General features: G+C 38.3%; 1 protein-coding gene across 11 annotated transcripts in view; it reads left to right on the plus strand.

The window, feature by feature from the left end:
- The window catches only part of PARD3 (par-3 family cell polarity regulator), a 449,586-nt gene that overhangs the window by 340,920 nt on the left and 88,338 nt on the right, over positions 1-20,328 (plus strand). For 10 of the 11 annotated variants that reach the window (XM_069006483.1, XM_069006487.1, XM_069006484.1 and 7 more), the window contains one exon: positions 9,099-9,353. In XM_069006483.1, the coding sequence (XP_068862584.1) occupies positions 9,099-9,353 (255 nt within the window). Of the gene's footprint in view, positions 1-451; positions 523-9,098; positions 9,354-20,328 lie in introns of those variants that run through there. The other variant, XM_069006491.1, reaches the window with a different exon arrangement.

Consider the following 20,328-nt stretch of genomic DNA (forward strand, 5'->3'; position numbering starts at 1 on the left):
ATCGTATGAGATATGGTACCATTTGATATGTAGTATGCCTGTGTCATTTGTTTCTTGCACACATGGGAACAGCTGCTCCTTACACATCTAACTTCAGAATTCAGATAGTACCCACCAGTGCTGCTTTCTGAAAGTGTTCTCCTGTTGGGGAAAAAAAAAAAATGTACAGGAAGAAATGGTCCAAGCAGGTCTGCATGGAGGAGGAAACCAGAGCTCTTAAAGTGAGGAGGGATGGAAGCAGGAACTTGCGTTTCAGCAGTAAGTCATGTTTCAGCAGTAGTTGAATATCATGATCTTCTTCCTTTCTACTTCAGTCTAGCAGAAGAGCTAAAGAGGTGATTAGAGCTAAGGTAATCTAATGATCAGGGACCTGTTGTTGTAGGTGTAAATATCAGCCTTTCTGGCCAATTTTCTTATGCAAAAGGAAAACTGATTTCCATTTTACTTTCAGACAGCAATGTTCTTTGATGCAACATGGTTCCCAGCAGGGTAACTCCAGTTGCTCATTTGCGTGATTCTCCACTGCTGCGGTCACTGATCCTTGGATCAGACATGAAAATAAGGACAGAAAATTTCAGCCATGGTAGTGTTTGTTTGGAGACAGGAGCACCTATAGTGCCTGTGCCTGTGTACCTGAAACATTCTCCTTTGGTTGAAACATATTTAAAAAAAGGACAGCAGACAAACTCTCCATCCTGAAATGCGGCAGACTATTAACTGCAAAGTAGGCTGAAAGCTCCACTGAAGTGTAAGTAAGATAATTTGCAGATTTTTTAACTCAAAATAAGCAAGGATTTTCTATTGTTCACTGCAACGTCCAAGAAAGCAGGTTTGAGATAGTCTGCTGGGGGGACGTGTCTTCACTTTGGGAAGACAAAGGGTGAATCAAGAAGGTCAGGAGATAAGGAAGGGTGGGGGTGAAATATATGAGAGATTCCACAAGGTTAGAGGAAATAATTTTAATGTCTCCTTTAGTTTCATCAATGTCACTTGATTTCAAATTGGTGTTTGCACTTCACCTGCTCATATGCATAATATTTACTTTCTCTCCTGCATTTTTTCATTTCTTTACGTCTTCATTTGTATTTTGCAGCCTTCTTTAATAGCCTTCTTTAATATAACTGCTTATAAAAATGAGCATAATGTTCTAGTCTTAATATATTAAGGCACTTAAAGTAATCACCTTATCACCTTTATCCTTCACCTTTTTTTTTTATAACTGCAGCCCTCCTGGGTTGTAGCTCATTAAACGTTTTTGAAATTCTCATGCATCTCTTTTGATTTGAGGAGGGGGGATCTTCAGAGAGACAGTAAGTACTATCACATATTCTAATTGGCAGATAGGCTGTGATTGTTGAAGGAGAAAGAAAATTAAGACTGTCTGATTATGTAGATACATTTCTTTAATTTAGAGATGATGGGCAGCCTTTTTTAAAAAAAATTGTAGTCCCTGTTGTATTTCTCAGCTGTTGTAGAACCAATATGTAGGAAATATACGTATGTAAAATTTCTATGTAGGTGAGAATTACAGATCTTTGGGAGAGATCATGTCACTTTTTCAAGGTAGGATCTGCAGGGTATGCCATTCCTGCAAGATGTTGGTTTCATCCTGGGTTGTTTTTTTTTTAGTTTACAATGACATAAACTCTACAGCTTCCTATGGCCATCTTTTCCACTACCTTTTGTTTAGGAAATTGCCCTGCTCACAGTATCTAATCTCAGTTACTCTTGCTTTAGTTAAATACCTAACACATTATTCTTTTCCTCTGGTGTCTGTAGACTACTGTTATGTCCCCACTCTATTATTTTCTTTCCCAAACAGCTTGGTGTTGCTGACTCATATCTGTTACCCAGTAGAACTTCCAGATCCATTCCTGAAAAAGCAACTCACAGATTTTTCTCTACTTTTAATTGATTGATTATTTGAACTATGTAAATTACCTTCTAGTTGCTGTTACTTAAGTTAATTCTATTTTTGAAGTCTACTCTGTATTTCGAGTACATTTGAAATGTTAATCCTTTGCTCCAAAGTTCCTTCATTTGGGTTTTCTGCAGATTCAATAGTGGCCTAATTAATAATGAAAAACCCTGAGTAAACTCAGAGAAAGATCCATATAGAAAATATCTCAATCTGTCCATTCTGGTGACAGTGAATTGCTGAGTCCTATTCTCTAGATACTCCGTAGAAGCAGCCTGGTTCAATTGCAGCCGTCCCATAGCTGTTTTTCTTAGCCTGACACTGTTTCTGCTCTGTTCACAAGGCCATTTGCCATGTTTTAGAGGGGAATCTGACTGACTTGACCACATCTGTTCTTGATAACTCTCTGGTGGCTACTGCTTGTCCCATTATCTCTTCTGTGTGTACCAGTAGTTTACTTAAGAAGGGATTGAAGTTAAACTCATGAGTATTTAATTCTCCTCCTACTCTGAGGTATATTTGACTTTTCCTAGTTTTCTTTAGTGTTTTAGCTGTCCTCAAAAAGTTCTTCTGGTTGCTGAAAAAGTCTGAGGCTGCTTCAGACAGTTGTGTGTGTCAGATGGAGTTCAACTGCCTTAACCAGTTTCTGGCTATTTTTTTGCTGGTATATTGAAGATATTTTTGTTATTGGTGGTAGTCAATTATGCTGGTCATCTGCTTGCAGTCAACCATTTCAGTGAAGACAGATGCAAAGAAAAAAACCATTAAGCCTCAGATCTCCTCAGCATCATCTGTCAATATCCTTCCCTCACTGCCACGCAGGGGAGCAACCTTTTCTTTGCTCTTCCTTTTACTGCTAATGCAATTATGCAATGATTTATTGTCATCTTTAAAGCTCCCTGCTACTTTTATTTTACATTATGCCTTGGCCTTTCTGATTTTGTCCCTGTATGCTTGTGCAAACTGACCATGTTTTGCATGTATTTCCTCATGTGTCTGAGGTCAGAGGATGGTCGTATTTCAGTCACCTGGCCACACATGTATGTCTATAGCAGATAAGGTAGAACTGTTAATATTTTTCTTTTAATGACTTGAAAAAGATTGGTCTCTAGCCTTTCAATTTAAAATTTATATTTACACAGCACTATTTTCTGACTTTTTTTTAATATGTTTAAGTTTTGAATGAAATGGGGGGGAAATGAGGAAGGGGAGGTGTCTTTCTTATTTACAAGCTACTGCTGTTGGTGGCCATGATTATCCATAGTGCACAGTGGTCCTTTGGAATGATTTTCCCAGGAAAGCAGATGGCTTTGCTGAGAGGTGGTTATAACTGTGATAACTGACTAGCTCTAATCATGGTAAGAAAAGCTAAGTGTCATATGCCGGTTCAGAGTGAAATCACAGTAATGCCTATAATCAAGGTACCCTCATTAGAAGGGTAGTTGTCAGAAAAATTCTGCTTGGCTCTGGACAAAGGTCAAAGAAAAATAAAGGAGGGGACAAACTCCCATATTGATTTGATTGCCAAAAATTAGAAAAAGGGCCATTAAAGCCCTGAAGGCAGTTGAGGAGGTTGGGGGAGGAACAGCGAGACCTGGTGTGCTGTGCCTGCAAGGTATTTTTCACTAGCAAAGAAGGAGGGGACAAATTTGACAAGATCTGGCTGCTGGCCAATGCACTTTCTGACCTCTTTATTAGAAGTGATATCTGGCAAAAATTGGACTGAATGTGTTCATCCCGCTGGACTAACTTGAACAAGCTGCCTGGCTTTATAAAGGTGTCGTTGTTTTCCTCAGTTTCCAATCCATCATCCCAGTGCATGGCAGTCTGATGGTAGAAGAACTGAGAACTGGCAGCTGTGAATGGCTTGTCATTTAGCTTCTGTCCTTACACAATGCTGTTTCTATCCTTAATAAACATTGTCAGCCATCTCACATATGTGGAACTGCAAGCATTCAATACTGATTTTGTAAATGAGTGAGCCTCGGTGGAAAGGATGAGGGTGTGGATTATCACTTGGGCAATAGCTGAATCCTGGCAGCAGCAGGAGGATTAATTGAATTGACCAAGCAATTGCACACCAGAAACAGCAGCCAACTTTGTTTCTGCTCTTAGGGGAGGCCGTTGCTGCCATTGCAATGGCAAATGTAATGTACTAGCCATGAATATCCTTCCCATGCTGTGTTCATCAATTAAGATAAGTAGTGATTTTTTTGCAAGGACCTAAATCACCAGTATGAAAAAATCCAAACAAAGGAGATTGAAGGTCCCAAGGGATTTGGGATATGTTTATAGTTTACTACTAACTTTAGATGAAATTAGCATTGATTTCTTTTGACAGCTTTGCTTTTTCGCTTTTACCAACAACAGCTCAGCCAGCTCTACAGATCTGACTTTTTTGTTGCTGAAAACAGTTAAAGTTTAGTTCAGAGAACTGCTGTAAACATTTAGTTCAGGGTGGAATGGAATCTCAAATTGATACGATTATTTAATACCCACATATGGGTTACATGGCTAAATGCCCTTTGTGGTCGAGAAAGGGCTACTCAGCACAGTTGGTGGAGCCTGGAGAAGGGTTTGATTTCACCTTAAAATGGCCACGTTATAGATATTCAAGTGAACTGTGTGCTGGACCATACAGCAGCTGCCTGATGTGGCTGAATCTTGACCGGCTTTCCTGGGAGTTCAAAACATACCTTGACTCCTAAACTTAGGTGTCTAAAATGGGAGTTACCTTCATCTGAAAGCTGAATACCACTCACAGTTTTGAAGAAGGGAACGAGGTAGCTGCTGTTTGCTGGGGACAGCTGCGCTTAAGCTTTTGCCTTCCTTTTGTGACCACCATTTCATGTGCGTAGGAATTGCTGTACAATGGGTATGTCTATCATTACTGGATTAGCTTGCAATGAAAAGCTCTTCTAACAATTATAGGAAGTTCTGCAGCTAACAATATTGTCATTTGAAGCAGTTATCATTAGCTTTTGAATTGAATGGCACACAAATGCATGAGGATAGTTTATACTTTACTGAACGTTATAATTTGAGTCTCAAAAGCATGACTTGTGTTGTTGACATTTTCAGTATTAACACTTCAGCAGGAAGGGTTTAGAAACTTCTTGGGATAGCTTTTGTATTTTTAAAAGTTCAGTTTCATTTAAACGCTGAAAAATTGATCAGCAGTTTTTGCAAAAATTCTTTGGTGATGAAAAGAGTTACGTGAATATTAAGCATTATTATTATTATCAAACCCCCACAAAATCCTTAGGAAGGCCATAAATCCTCAAAATTAGTTGATCTGAAATCTCAGACATATGCATTTCTGCCATGTCATGAAGGAATACAATTCAGTGAAGACAGCTTAATACACTTATCCACATTATGAAATCAAAGCACTGTGGTCAAACACTTCTCCAGATCCTGGATTTCAGTAGCAGGGGTGTTGCTGATTAGGGCTGAAGTACAGAGCGCATTCTGGGTTCTCATCTGTGCTGCACACTGTGTTTACATAACCATTTTCATCTTCCCCACCAAAGTCTGCACTGGCATTTCCCGTATAGATATTTGATGTGGTATGTGCTAGCAAATGATTTAGGGCGCATCGTGCATATACACACACGAGCACACAGAGGGGCCAACATAAAATATAGCATCACATTAAGTCAGGTCCTTATATAAAAATATATTCAGAGTTAAAAGCTATTATAATTCAAAAGGGATGGTGCAGTATTCAGCTGAGAGCTCTTACTCTTTTCAAGAATATGCCTACATATTTTTCTCTAGTGGTTTTGTTCCATCGAGAGACATAATGTTTAAATGTGGTGCGTCCTTGAAAAGGCAAGGCCAAACATATTTTAAATAATATTCAAAAATATGTTAAGCAATCAAAATACCTATACTTTTGTCATGTGAAAATGGTAGCATTTTCACACTGGCTTAAATGTAAAGCATAAAAAAAAACAAGAGAAAAAATTCTGAACATTTTGGGTTTCAGTGTAGTTGGACATCTTACTCCTTTAATTTTAGTGTTTCCTTTGTTAAATGCTACTGCAAATGGTTCCTGGGTACTTTGTTTATAATTAACAGGAAGATTAATAATATGCTTAGACTCTTATTTTTAGTACTATGTATGTGTACTAATACATAGTATTAGCAATTGTAGAAAATATTCTAAAAGTTTTCCTGGTGGATGTGAACATAATTACTTGCATAACACTTCAACAATCAGTTCTTTCCCACTTGGATGGGAATAGGTGTCCCTCATGGAGCCATGCATGGGAAAACCTGAATGCTCTGGCTGCAAATGGCTCAGCATCCAAACTGTTAAAGAGCTGATAAGCAGATGCATGAGAGAAGGTGGTTCACATGAAACGGGGAACACTTCTGTCTGCTCCTGTGGGGAGTGATGTGATCCCCATGGTTAAAAGTTATGTAAGTTCACTGCCCTCTCCCATAGCAGTTTGTGTAACAAAGGCAGATATCACCAGTAACCACCAGGTAATTCCGTTTTGTAAGCACTTCAGGTAACAATATTTCCTTTTGATTGAATTACTCTATGCCACATTATTGTTATACTGTCTGATTTCATGCACTGAAATTTTGGCTATCTAAAATACATGGATATTTTTTCTTTCAAATTGGTGTCAGACAGTGTTCCAGTATGTGATGAGAAATTGTTCATTTAAAGGAAAATTAAAGCTACCAATGTCTAGGAAATTTCTGATTTCCTTTGCTTTTCCCATTCAGAGGACAAATATCAGTAGATAAATACATTTTTTCACAGGGTAATTAATACAGGATTACAAATTGGAAGTTAAACTACAGTGAGAAGAATCAACATACAAAGGTGATTTTCAGACCTGTTTTTCCTCCTACATAGACACCTTGCAAGTGATTAAGGCTATAGCACTTCTGAATTACAGCTTTGGGGTATAGGAGAATGCAAAGTCTATATTTTTATTTTAAAATAGGCCTGCAGAAACCCTGTTTAAGTTTGAAATGAGTTTTGGATTTAAACTTGAGACCCTCTCCACTCTAAATTAAACAAAAAAAACAATTCCAGCCTGATGTTGCTGAAATTGTAGAGGAGAATTCTCTCAGTTGACTAGTGTTACAGTTTTCACTTCCATTTTTCCTTATTAAAATAAAAAGCAAACAGTAAAGAAAATAATTTTGTGTTTGCAAAAATCAAAAAGTTATTTTAGTTTAAATTAACTTTTAAAAATAATTCTTTTCTTTTCACTGTGACTGAACATAACTTGGGCATGTAAATGAATCAGTGAACCATCAATGTAGATGGCTCTGGCTGTTGAAGGTAATTCAGTGAATCAGTTGTATCCCAAATCACTATGCATGGTCAATACTTTCAGGATTTGTGGGGAAAAACATGTCTGTGTATCCATGCCATCCTTGTATTCCCTTCTTTTTGATGATCTTTGTTAGTGTAAAGGAACAACTTGCTTGGGACTCAGTCTGAGGAAGACACATTTATGATATCCACATAGCAGCTCAGGGCTGGATTCTCATGCTTGAACACAGATGACTTGTGTCATTTGGGTAACCACAGTCTCTGAGACTTCAGCATGACCTGTGGGAGACCTTGCCCAGCGGCTGCAAGTCCATCAGGATTACCTGGGCATGTCAGGTGGCCAGAGCTGCATACATTTGAGCAGCTGAATCGAGGCTGAGTATCCAGGTTCCTGAGGAACACCAAAGCAAGAGCCTCAAAAGTGTCTCTAGAGTGACTCCTTTCATTCTCTGGCACATGGACTGGTTCCTAACTCTGGAGTCTGCTGCCAACAGCTCCTGGCCGCTGTAAAGGGAACAAGCCTGCACACCTGGCTGCTCTGAGGTCACCTGCTGCTGGCACTAAGATCTCATGTCTTTATCTGCAGTCTGAATCCTACCCTTTGTGTATCCCCTTTTTTTTTTTTGCAAAACTAATCTTGAAGAGGCCATTTTGAAATTTCCAAGAATGTCAGCCTAAATTTAAGGCTTTTCTATTTTCAGAAGAGTCAAGGCTTGCTTTCAAAAGAGACAAAGGCTTTGGATAGGCTGCTCTTGTTAAAAGCTGATGAACAAGGTGTCTTTGGAAATGGCACACAGAGATTCACAGAGCTGTAGTCTCATGGATGGATGCTGTCACACTGTAGCCATGGCTGTATTAGATGAAAAAGGGGCACATTTTGCTAATGGAAGGGAAGAGACAGCTGAGTGCTTCATTTTGTGATGATGACAGAGCACTAAATTGGTCTGGGGAGACAGTGTAAAGGGGGGGTGTGGTCAGTTTGCTGTGCATATGTGTGTGCAATACATCAAATTTTATAAAATATCAAAGAAACTTTGAAGCCCAGATCAAATTTTTGCAATAGCTTTATGTGCTTTTGAAAATATGATCTGTGCTCAGTTCGTGCTTGTCAGATTCCTAAATGTCATCTATCTCTCACTTTTTATCATACAGCTAAATTAGTGCACATAGATATAAACCCTGTCCAACATTACCTTTCATTTGTAACTTTAACACAAGGCACATGTTTTTACTTTCTGGGAAGATGCAGCTTGCTTTTGAGAGATGCCAGATTCAGTTTGTTTATATTTTTTAAAAAGCATGAACATTTCAAAGGAAATGTACAAGAATCTGCTTCTGCATTTTACTGCATGCATGCAAACATAAATATATACATGTATCCTATCCCTACACAGCTTTTAAATTCTGAAAAAAGTATGATTTTTGTAGTATTAAGCTAAGAAAGTACATTAAAATTCCTCTCTAAATACATGCATTAGAAACAGTAAATCTGGTAAGTTTTGATGGAGTACAATACAGTATGAATGGTGTCAGGCCATTCTCAGACAGGTCAGATAATAGCACAGGCACCCTAAGATGCATGAAGCAATAATTAACTCTGTTTACCAGCAGCTATGGCTAGTCATTATTTAGCTAACAATGAAGCAAAAGACAGTGGATAATCAGGTGTACTTCTGAAAGAGCACTGTTGATCGTAGCATTGTTTCAATGTAGACTTCAATGTCCGAGGTAAACTTGAGACCTCATGGCAAACTGGAACTGGAAACTTCCACTGGTTTCCATTAAGATAGGCTACCTAAAGTGTCTGCTGACTGCTGCTTTCAAATGCCTCAGGGGGGACCACCCATCAGTTTCAGCCTTCTTTTAATTTTTCAGAATCCAAGCGAAAACTCGAGAATTTCGAGAGAGACAAGCTCGGGAGCGTGACTATGCAGAGATCCAGGATTTTAACCGGACGTTTGGCTGTGATGCGGATCCGATGTATGCCGGGATCGCTGCCTACGACTCTCCAAACAGCGGCACCATAACGCTGAATGCCCGACCGCGGAGCCCGAGGGAAGGGCAAACAGTGGAAGCCTTGTACGCCCAAGTGAAGAAACCACGGAATTCAAAGTCTTCACCTGTAGACAGGTAGGCACCACACATCAATCAATACACCCTCTCAAAATCTGCCTTTGGGCTGCTTTTGTCATGGGAGATGGTTGTACATCAATTGGAAAGGCAGAGCTGCATTTTTTTTAATGGCTTTTTAGAGCCTTTATGTAGAACAGTATTGAACTCACTCAAATCAACCTGTTACAGAATGGGATGGGAAAGTTGTTTTCTGCAGAGCAACTACATTTCTTCCCTTTCTTCAGATGGTTTGGAATTTTGAAATTGCTGTTGGGTATCATTGGAATTAAATTCAAATTTTTAACGTAATCAGGTTTATTTATCAAAGCTCCAGCAGATATGCTTGTGGAATACAACATTTACAATCTATTTACAGCCATTACAAACATCTCTAAAAGGTTAATGTGTTGACAGCAAAAATGGGTTAAAGCTTACATGGATTGTAAGCTGTAAGTCCTACTGTAGTCCTGAACTTCAGTCTAACAGGTTGAGCTTTTTAGCTCAAATTATGCTTATAATTTTAGCTTAAATTATGATTAGATATAGACCAAGTGAGCAAATTCAAAGCTTCACTCATGAGTTACTTCTTGGTTTGTTAGTTTATGATTTTACTCTTCCTGCAGGTACATTATCTCAACTGTGTCTTGCTTGTTTTTGTGCTGAAACTAGGCAAAATTCCGGTTTCTGTTGATAGAGTTCTGAGTTCATTTGAAAACCTGAAGCTAAAACAGACATGTAAATTAACATAGAGTAAAAATAGTTAAAGGCAAAATTCACAGGGTTTTTTGTGCTTTAACAATGAAAATAACATCTGTTTTCTTGGCTTACTATTATGAACTTGTAGTTCTTCATTTTCTCAGCATTACAATAACACTAAAATCCTAGTGCAAGACATATTGTTCACTCATTTGGAAGTTATTTATTTAGTTCATAGTAAAGCCATTCATTTTTTTTCTACCTCACTCTTTCCAGCAGAAAAGGATTGGACTTTCAGTTAAATCAGCAAAGCTATGTCTTTGCCTGCAGTATTTGAGATCTGTATAACTTCTACATGAGCAGTGGCATTCATCTTGCATATTCTGTTCTAGGTGGTAATGGAGTAATTTGTGTTTCAGCTAAATGTCTAAAATTTTGAGGACTGAGAGTATTGTATTTAACCCCCCACTAGATCTATTTTGCAAAGTTTCTTTATGTAATTTGATAAAAATACATCCTCTAATATGACAAATAAGAAAATCTCAGATGCATTGTGGAATGCATACATTTTTGCTAAAAATCAGTAGCACGGCTGCCTTTTTATTTTCTCAATTGCACTGTTCTCTTGCACTGTGTAAAAGGTGTACTTTTCATAGTAAATGAAAACAATTTATATATTGTGGATGTATGTACATTATTTCAGTGAAGGAAGCAAAATGATGTTAAAAGATGACAGCTTCATCTGTGTCCTTGAAATTTTATATTCCTTAGCCCTATATTGGCTGGCACTGGTATACCCAGGTGCCTGGCATTTCAGCACTTTTGTGCCTTTGGAAATTGAGATAGCTTGGTTGGATATGTCTGCCACGTGGTGACTCTCATGGCTGTTTTTGTTAGACCAAAGGCAGTGTTTCATGCTGGAGCTGAATGGCATCAATGTCACATCAACAAAAAAAAAGTTCTTTGATACAAACCTGGCACGGCAAAATAGGAGACCTGCGTGACCCAGCTAACTCTGTGTGGTGGCTGATAAAAGAGCCAGGAGAGAGTGAGTAAAGTGGAAGATAACGGAGTACCGGGGGAGTGTGATGTTAATCAGATGGGTAGGACTGAAGAGAAGTGCAGTAGTTTTGTACATTCAGGCTGCTCCTGGAGCATGGAGGGTCCCGTCGCTCACAGCTGGATCATGCTGTGACAAAAGGAAAGACCCAGCACACACAATGGGCCTGAGCAGAGGGATAAAATGCAAGCAGAGTAGTAGAAATGGGCCATGAAAAACCACCCCTAGTCCTGTGATAAAGGGGGACACATTTGACAAGAAACACCCAGAAAGAAAAATTTAATTCAGATGTAAAAGTAATTATTATTTGCTATAAATGTACTCTGAAATACCTGTTCAGGGGTCTGAGGCATGAAGGTCTGGTGTATGGGGTTTTCTTTCCTCTCTCCCCTCAGACCTTTGTTAACAACCAAGCTGTGGAGATGGTGAATCCCACCTGGTTCCAGGAGACCTTCTGGGGAATGTTGCAGTGATGTGCACAATCTCAGGCTCAAAGTTACCTCTCCCAGGAGCTGGGTCTCTACTTCAGGCAGTAAGAAGTGCTGAGAGGGTGTCATAGTATCATATAAAAAATAGTTTGGATTGGAAGGGACCTTAGAGATCATGTGGTTGGGCATGGAGGAGGTGTAACAGCTGTGAGGGAGCAGCTTTCAGTCTTCCTTGAGGCGTGTGAAGGATATCTAGGAGCTTGACCTTTGTGATGTTCAGCAGGAGAGCCTGGATTGTGGCTGAGGTACCTTCCCAAAGGCTGCTCTGTCTTTTACAGGCTTTGTCTTAGATATACTAAGAAAGCATCATCTGAGCATTGTTCCAAGAATCAGTTGTTACCATGTAGACCTGAGGTGCTTGTTAACTGTTTTGTCTCCTTGTCTGTAGGATACCTGGCTTCTCACCCCATGTGCATTGCAACTTGTTTCTTGCTATCCCTTTCCAGCAGTGAGATCTTCTTTCACTTGGCATCTCCTATGATGCCCCTTTTGACACCAAGCATCCAAGTACCTCTGCTCAAGGTTCTTCTCCATGGAGCTCTCTTCTCTGCAGTCTGATTTATCCTGATAATGCTACAATAAATTTGATGAAAAATAGTTGGTTGCCGTTCTGCATCCTTAAAATATTGTGTACATGAGCGTTCACCTATGGGGGGTGTTATTTTCAGTGTGTTTTACTCCTTTGCCCTCCCATCCTTTCCTTTCCTCTGGATGTTTCGGAGGTTACCCAAATAGAAACAGTTGCTTCCAGCTTTTGTGGGTGGGAAGGGAAATCACAGTATGTTACCCTTGTGCTGAACTGCCAGGAGCTGGTAATGGCCAGGCTGTCTCAAATCTTTAGCACGTTCATATTAAGAGCAGCATTGTTTATATGGGAAATGTTATTTCTATTAAAGTTTGGTGCTTAGTGCCAAACAAAATTTGACATTTAAGTATGTCCAAAAGGTTATTTAAAAGTCTGTTACTAAGGAGCCTATAACAAAATGTCCTATAATAGTTTGCATACCAATGCTGAACACTTATGACAAATTTTTCTGTAACTTGCAAGAGAATCACTGTGTCTGTGTGTGAGGCCTTGTCAGGGTTTGTTTTTCTTTAATATTCCTTCAACTTCTCTATTACTTTCATCAACACATGCCACCAACTGTTGTAAGTTTAACTGTATCATGACAAAGAGTGAATAGCAAAGTGGAGGACAAGAATGTAAACTGTTCATCAGTGTAGATAGATAGTACAAAATGGTAAGAAGAACATGGTTATTCCTTAAACTTTGTCTGTCCATTTCTCTAAATAGAAAGTAGACTGTATGATGTCAAAATACAGCAGAGGAGAAAAAGGTGTTAACTCACTCACTGGAGACATGCACAGCTAGATATGTGTAAGTGACAATGCTTTACTGAATTTTACCAATGATAGCTATTTAAAAAACCCAGCCTGTAAATAGTAAACATTACTCAAATACAGGACTTGAAACTGGTTTAGAATGACTTTAATGTATCAGAGTTCAATCATTGATGGATATTGGTGGGGTTTAGAGAGGAAAGCATTGCTTTGTTGGTTGGTTTGGTTTTTCAGTGATGTTATCAGTTAAAGATGTAGCACTAAAAAAGTTGTTTTCTGTTGTTTACCCTAAAGAATCAAAGCAGATTGTTTTTCTTAACAGAGGAGTTTATTGCTCAGAAGAAATGAAGCTCTAGCAATAAATAAATAAACAAACTAATATGTTGGAAGAGATTGATGATCAGCATAGCTCCATATACATGAGCTGCCCTTGTGACATCAGCTCCATCCAATGCAGCGACAGCAAACAGAGACAGGCTGCTAAGAAGCTTTTCACTTCTATGCTAGGCATTAATGAGTGAAGTAGAGGTGGAATGTATAATCTATGTTTATTTTATCATTCAGGAAAGAGGTGTCTCAAGAACATAGTTCTTGAGAATAAGGCTTTCAGCTTAGCTGAAAAATGTCTCTAGTATGTTTTGCATCACAGAGGAGATAAGCTGCACAACTGATCAATACCATTTTTCATGTAGATGACAATGATGCCATACAGTGGAGCTTTATGGCAATCACCTGACATCCATAGCTGAGCAGGATGTAGAAAGACAACTCCTAATGGCTGTCACTCTGTAATCATTTCCCACCAAGAGTGCATTGTCCTGAAATAAAATTGAAATAAAATTGAAATAAAATAGGCACTGGGCTGCTGTAAATCTAAATAGCTTGAAAATAGTAGGTTAGACTCCTCCAGCTTGCTGAGGACATTTTAATGGAAACATAAATACCATAATCATATGTTTTTTGTGTGCATTTTGCCATTAGAAGAAAAAATCTTCATTTTAGAAGGGAGACCTTTATGAACTGGCTTATTTTCTATCAGAAATGGAATCAAGTTATGTCAAAGGAATATCTGGAAACTGAAAATAACCCCACTTCCTTTAACTGTCATCTGCTCAGTGCAAAGGGGAAAGATGCTGTTTTTTAGGTCGGGTCACATACTTTGCTTGCTGCTTTTCCAAAAAGAAAGAGAGAACATTTTATTAAGCTGTTAACTTTGATTTTCTCAGTAATATCTTTGTGCTTAAATTGGCATGAGAGTAATGAAACCTGGAAACTGCATAGAAACACTATAATATAATAAAAGAATATGTAAAAAGTGAAATAAGCAGACCCTGTCTTTCTAGTGTGTATAAAATAACTCTTAGCAATAGCACAATGGGTCATGAAAGCTATGAAATACTATATTGCTGTGCTTGGATAAATATTTGTTAAAAAAGCAGGATTTTGTGCAGCTATATTAAACTTCTTTATTAGTAGTGTCAGTCACAGGAGTGTTCTTAAGTCTGTGGGATCATTTATGCGTACGAATCTGAGCTTACTGCCAGGGCCACCACAGACAGAGATAGGAGTTATTACTCAGGGTTATGCATCCTGTAAATGCTAGGATGTTTCTTCGATGAAGAGATTTTTTGATGGTTCTGGAAGTTGACTTGAAGAGCACTTTCATGAAGGGAAAGGCCACGGCACTGCAAACCATCTATCCAGTGACATTTAAAACTTGCAGAGCTGTGCAGAAGGCTAACAATCTATATTGAATAAGATTATGAGTAAGCTCTTCCCTCCTACCTCTGTTTACTTCTCTTTGCTGATCTGGAAGTGTTTTCCTACCTCCTGGATCACTTGTTTTTGCCCATTAATCACCCACCCTCTGCCATCAGAGCCTTGCAGATACCATGCTACAGGGGAGGGTACCACTCATGCAGGTAAGTATGTTGTGAATACTCAGATTGCAGGCATTTCAGAGCAGGGACCTTCTTGTTTTCCAAACTCCCTAAATAATCTGTAATGTTTTAGAAATTAATAGTTACGGGTTTTAAATCCTTACCTTCCAGTCGGTGTCACTCTTTTGTAGCATTACCAAGGTTCATTCCTGTGAGGATCTGACTTCTGGAAAGACTTTTCTGGCCTAGGAAATGGCACATATGCCATTATGGAATAATCAGACTCTCCAAAGCAACCTACCTGGAGAGCAGTGGGTTAATGAACTATTTGCAGTTCTCTAATGTGTAAAACTGAAAATAATACTTGGAAGTCATTGTGGTATTTTTCCTCCTCTGTCTGTTATAACCCAGAGAAGGATTAGTTAGAGCCTCTGTGAAACTCTTCATGGGGTTTAAGCTCACTTTAGCGCGAACACATTGGGGTTTTTTGTTTCTCTACCCTTCATCCTATAAGCCAGTAATCCTTGCCCCCAGGACTGCCTAAAAATTAGCTTGGTCTCTCATAGACCCGTGTATTTAGAACCCAATAGACACTATTAGCATTGGCATTTTATTATCTTAGGTTGGTTGTTTTCTTTTGTTCTTCCATCTTGATAGAATATAAGACAAGTTTTAATATAAATTCATGAGGATTTATGTAGGCTCCCTATTGTGAAAGTATGTGATTGCACTCCCCTGTTTGGGTTACCACTTTGGTGGAATAAATGGCAGACTTACAGTGAACTCTATTCAGGTCTCCCATTTTAATTACTTGAAAGTCCTGGTCTCTCTCTGAATAGATACCAAGCACTGATACTGTTGTGAGAACCTCGTCTTTCTCCATTTACCACAGCCACAGCCTCCCTGAAACCCCGGTGGTTTCTCTTCCCCTCTGCTCCGGCCGGCTTGCCGTGCAATCTGAAGTGTGACAGCTATTTGTTTGTTTTTACAAAAGCAGCTGGACTTAGTACCTCTACAAATGGTTGCAGTGGGAAAATGCACAGAGAGATAAGAGAGGTGAACTTCCCTCTCTGGGTTATGAGACCAGGAGGTGAAGAGGGGCCCACCTAAACGTGCCCTTAGTGCCCCTGTTCTGGAGACTGCAGATGGGCTCCCTGTGCTGGAAATTGGGAGTATCTGCATAGCTGGGTGATTTTCAATTCCTTTAAGTGCAGATGAGATACTATGTATAAAAGGGGGATCAAAACCTGTCACTTCAATACAATATATTAGTATTTTGAATACTAATATGTTCATGACCTATTTTATATTATTTGAATACATTGTAACTGAATTATGCATAGTATTTTTTGTTGGTATATTAGTGCCATTTGCACACAGATATAGATTAAAAAAGAGAAAAACCTTTACTTTTTTTTTCAGATGGTAGAAGTTAATATTTAATTAAAAAAAAAAAGAAAGAAGAAAACTATAATAATATATCCTAGTATGAAACAAAACATAATGCAAAATCTAGAAGAGGCATGTCTTGGGCATCAAATGGTTATTGTGTGGCTTGAGATTGCAGTCCAAAAACCCAGCTGTGTGTGTAATGTGCACATCTTTCTTTCCCACTAATGCCATCAATGCAACTTGAAGTTCTTCTTCCTGAGAAAATTATGGGGAATATTTGAGTACACAAAGCTGAAAAAGCAAAGGCTTTCCCATTCATTAAATCAAGTGCTTTGATCCTACCAGTGTAAAGAGCTAAAATCTGTTCTTTGCAAGTCCTATTAACCAAATTTTGGATTGCAAGCTGATGTTGTGCCTCACTTGAACACCATAATTTAATCAGTTTAATTTGTTGTTGCTGTTGACTGTGGCCTTTCCTAAATAGAATACAAATTTATGATTTTTCTGTCTTTTATGTCCCTCCAGTCAACCCATCTGTTCCTCTTTGGTGAAGGATTCAGGCTTCTCCTTTCCAAGCATTTGAAGAGCTAGGGGTTTTTCATTTTAGATTTATCTGGTTATGGGAGAGGGGTGCACAGGAGGAGCTTGGAGAGAGTGCTGTGTTTTCACCAAATCTGGGCTTTTCACTTTCTAAAATTAAATATGCAGTTTGAAGTTAGATCTTTAATGTAGTTTAATGGATGAACAGTAAAATGTTCTTTTAATGTTGAAGGGTTTGAAGGGTTTTTCCTTCTTTTCTATTTTTATGAATGATATCTCCTTCACAGATGAGACAAACTATATTTAACTACGCTGTTTATCCTTATGGCCAGTCTTGTTTGTTTATGTGACTTACAAATCATCCTGCTTATGGTCAAAGCATTTTGTCACTGGCGGAAGTGGTGGAGTCTAATTGTGGGGAGGAATCCTCTGCAGTGAACTGCAGGAAGGAAAATAGCATCACTTCATATAGGTTGCAGGGGGAAGTGGTTAATTCCTTTTAACATATTGTGAACTCATTGAATGAATGTGTATGAAACATACCACACTGGCAGCCCTGGAAACTGAGAAATTGCTGAAAGATCTCGTTTCAGTTTGTTCTTGGTTGGAAAGCTGAAAAACAGTGCTTTTCCACTCATCACTCAGAAAACAGTGTGTATTCCCACAGCCTTGTGCTTCATGATATATTGTTAAAGAATTGGTTTATAAGGTGTTTGAAATCTTGTTCCTTAAGGCTCAAACACTGTGATGTGAAACATTGAAAGGTTTCTTGCATGACCTATTTTATATTATTAGGTATTTCTGAAAAACATCAGACTTATTTCTAAAATCAGATTTACTTACTTGCCATGAAATTTTTTCATTCTTTAAAATACTAGTGGCACTTAAATAGCTTTTCAATTTGATGTGTTCATAGCAGTCTTTCTTACATGATGGATATATCAAATGTTATTATGGTAAATAGATGACATATTTGTAATGGATAGGTAATTTCATCTACCCGGAGTTTAGACAGTGATATAACATATAAGACTTAATTTATGAAAGACAAAGCAGAGCAGCAGATTTTGCTTCATTTTAATTTGTGTGTATAGTTTTGTAACAATAATGCATGGCATGCCTGAGTTGCATTGCTTTCTGTAATGAAATGTCTTCTGTGTGCAACAATTCATTGTTGATTACAGCCTTCCCTCATTCCTAGGTTTCCATTTAAAAGGAAGCACAGTACAAACTGGGATGAAAAAAGAACACATAATTTCTACTACCAACATTTAAAAAAAGCAATTAGACTTCAAGGGATGTGAGAACTAATGTCCCTCAGACTTTTCATTTCCACTTATCTTTGGGATGCAAAGAGCTCTGACCTGGCAAACAAAGAAGACAGAAAATATTAGCATTTATTTCCCAAGACATAGTTCATGGCTCATTAATAGTTGTGGTATATGTTACTGGGTATTATATGCTGCAGAGAAAACAAGCAGAAGTTGCCTGTCATTACTTTTTAATTGTGTTAGTAGATATAGTGTGGAAAAAAGAAGAAAAAAGGAGAAAAAGAAGGTTTAGCTGTGTGTTGTTTTGTACATCATCTTACACTGTGCTGTGTCTGCCAGCTTAAGATAAACTCTATGCATATTGGCTAAAATGTCAAATTAACCCACTCATTTTTAGGATTGCTAAATGCCCATCAAGGAATGGAGGGTTGTGCTGAAGCTATTTTAATTAGCAAAGTGTGATTTAAAGGTTGCTAAAATCAAAAAGAGCTTATTCATTTTTCATCAATAATAATTTTTCTTTATATTTCATCAAAACCTGCTGATTTGGAGACCACCTTCTGGGCTTTGATTCATTATGACTGCAGACATAATTTAATTTTTTTCCCCTTTCCTCATTCTGTGATATGCTCTTTCATCTTTGAGACATTGTTAAGATGTTTCTAACATTCACAGATTGCTAATTGATCCAACTTTTTTTAAAACTGTACTTAAGACAGAGGCTTCTTTTCTGTTGAAACAATTTTCCATGGATTTGCTTTTATTAATGTTTTCTTCAATCTCTGTATCTGATAAGGTATAAGTTCTCAAACAGACATCGAAAATGGAGGACATGTGGTGTTTTATATATGGCAAGTGAGCAAAAATATTGGAGACACGATAGAGGGAAACTAAGATTTGGTAGAGTTATTAAGATTCTTCAGTGGCTACATTAGGCCTTTATAGTTCATCTAGAACTAACCTGGTATTTAAACAGTGCTGTAAGTAGTGTTTTTTTGTCTAACTCTTTGGGGGATTATGGAGAAGAGCAATTATGGGAATTTATGCAAAGGCATTTTGTGAAAGGATGTACAATTAAAAGATATTGCTCCTTTCACTTTAGTAGGGCTGTTCATCTAAGTTTTGTCTACATTATCATACTCTGGTAATTTCTAGTTCCCAAATGCATTTCTGTTACTATTTTAAGTTGAGCTTCATAACCTGTTTCTTCTTGGAAGATTTCCCTGTAGAGTAGTATCCAGAAAACTTTTCATTTGGGTACCTTGTTAAAACAACAACTGGTTGGCTACTCAGCATAGTGGATTGGAGCAGCCCAAGTGTCGTGGGCTGTACCCTGATCCTTTTCTGTGGGTAGTTGGAAAACTGTCACAATCTTCATTTTCCTTTGCTCATCTCTCACTTGTGAAACCTGTCACACTGGGTGGGTGTACCTGGTGTCCATTCTGTGAAGGCACAGTCAGTTGGAGCAGGGCCATCTTTTTATTTTCTTCCACATAGCCATTTTCCTCAATTCAGTCTAATTAGAATTTCAGAAACGTCCTCTATGTCTTGCTTAGATGGTCAGAGCTAAGTTGTTTGTCCTGTGAAGCCACACTGAACAGTTCATGCAGACTGAATTTCATTAGCTTTCATTAGTTGCGCTGTTCTGATGTAGTTAAAAGTGCTGCAGCTCAGGATGTCAGAATTTAGCAGGAAAATAGGTAAAACCAACATACCATTCAGTGTCAGGAATAATCCTACTTTACTGGAGCTCACACTTGTGTTTTTTATTATCCCTTCTTATGGCTCAGATGCCTCCATCTTTTATGTAGCATGTCATAGATTGGACTAGATTATGTTAAAGGTCTTTTCCAACCTAGTTCATTCTGTGATTCTGTGGCTCTGTGATGTGTGTGTTCACATTCAGTAGAGCACATGCCCATGTACAGAATGAAATGCAGATACAAGAATGTGTTTAGCTGTGACAGAATTTTTATGTGTATGTTTATGTCTGTCTATATGTTTTTGTATTTAGAAAATCTCTAAAAATTCCTCTGCTCCAGAGGTAGTGACCTCCAGAAGTCATCTAGTCCAACTCCCTGCTTAGAGTGGGTTTGGTCAGGTCAGGTTGCTCAGGGCTGCAGTTGTGTCCTGAAAATCTCTGAGAATGGAGATTTCATTCATCTCCCTGGGTGCCTGTTCCAGTGTTTGACCAGCTTCATGCTAGCTGGAAAAACAAAGGCAAAAAGAAAAAGCTTTTTATATCAGAATTTCCTGTGCTCCTGTTTGTGTCCATTTTCTCTCATTCTAATGCCGTGCAACTCATAGAGGAGTCTGGTGTGTGTG

This window comes from Aphelocoma coerulescens, chromosome 2 (assembly GCF_041296385.1).
Source record: "Aphelocoma coerulescens isolate FSJ_1873_10779 chromosome 2, UR_Acoe_1.0, whole genome shotgun sequence".
Classification (NCBI taxonomy): domain Eukaryota; kingdom Metazoa; phylum Chordata; class Aves; order Passeriformes; family Corvidae; genus Aphelocoma; species Aphelocoma coerulescens.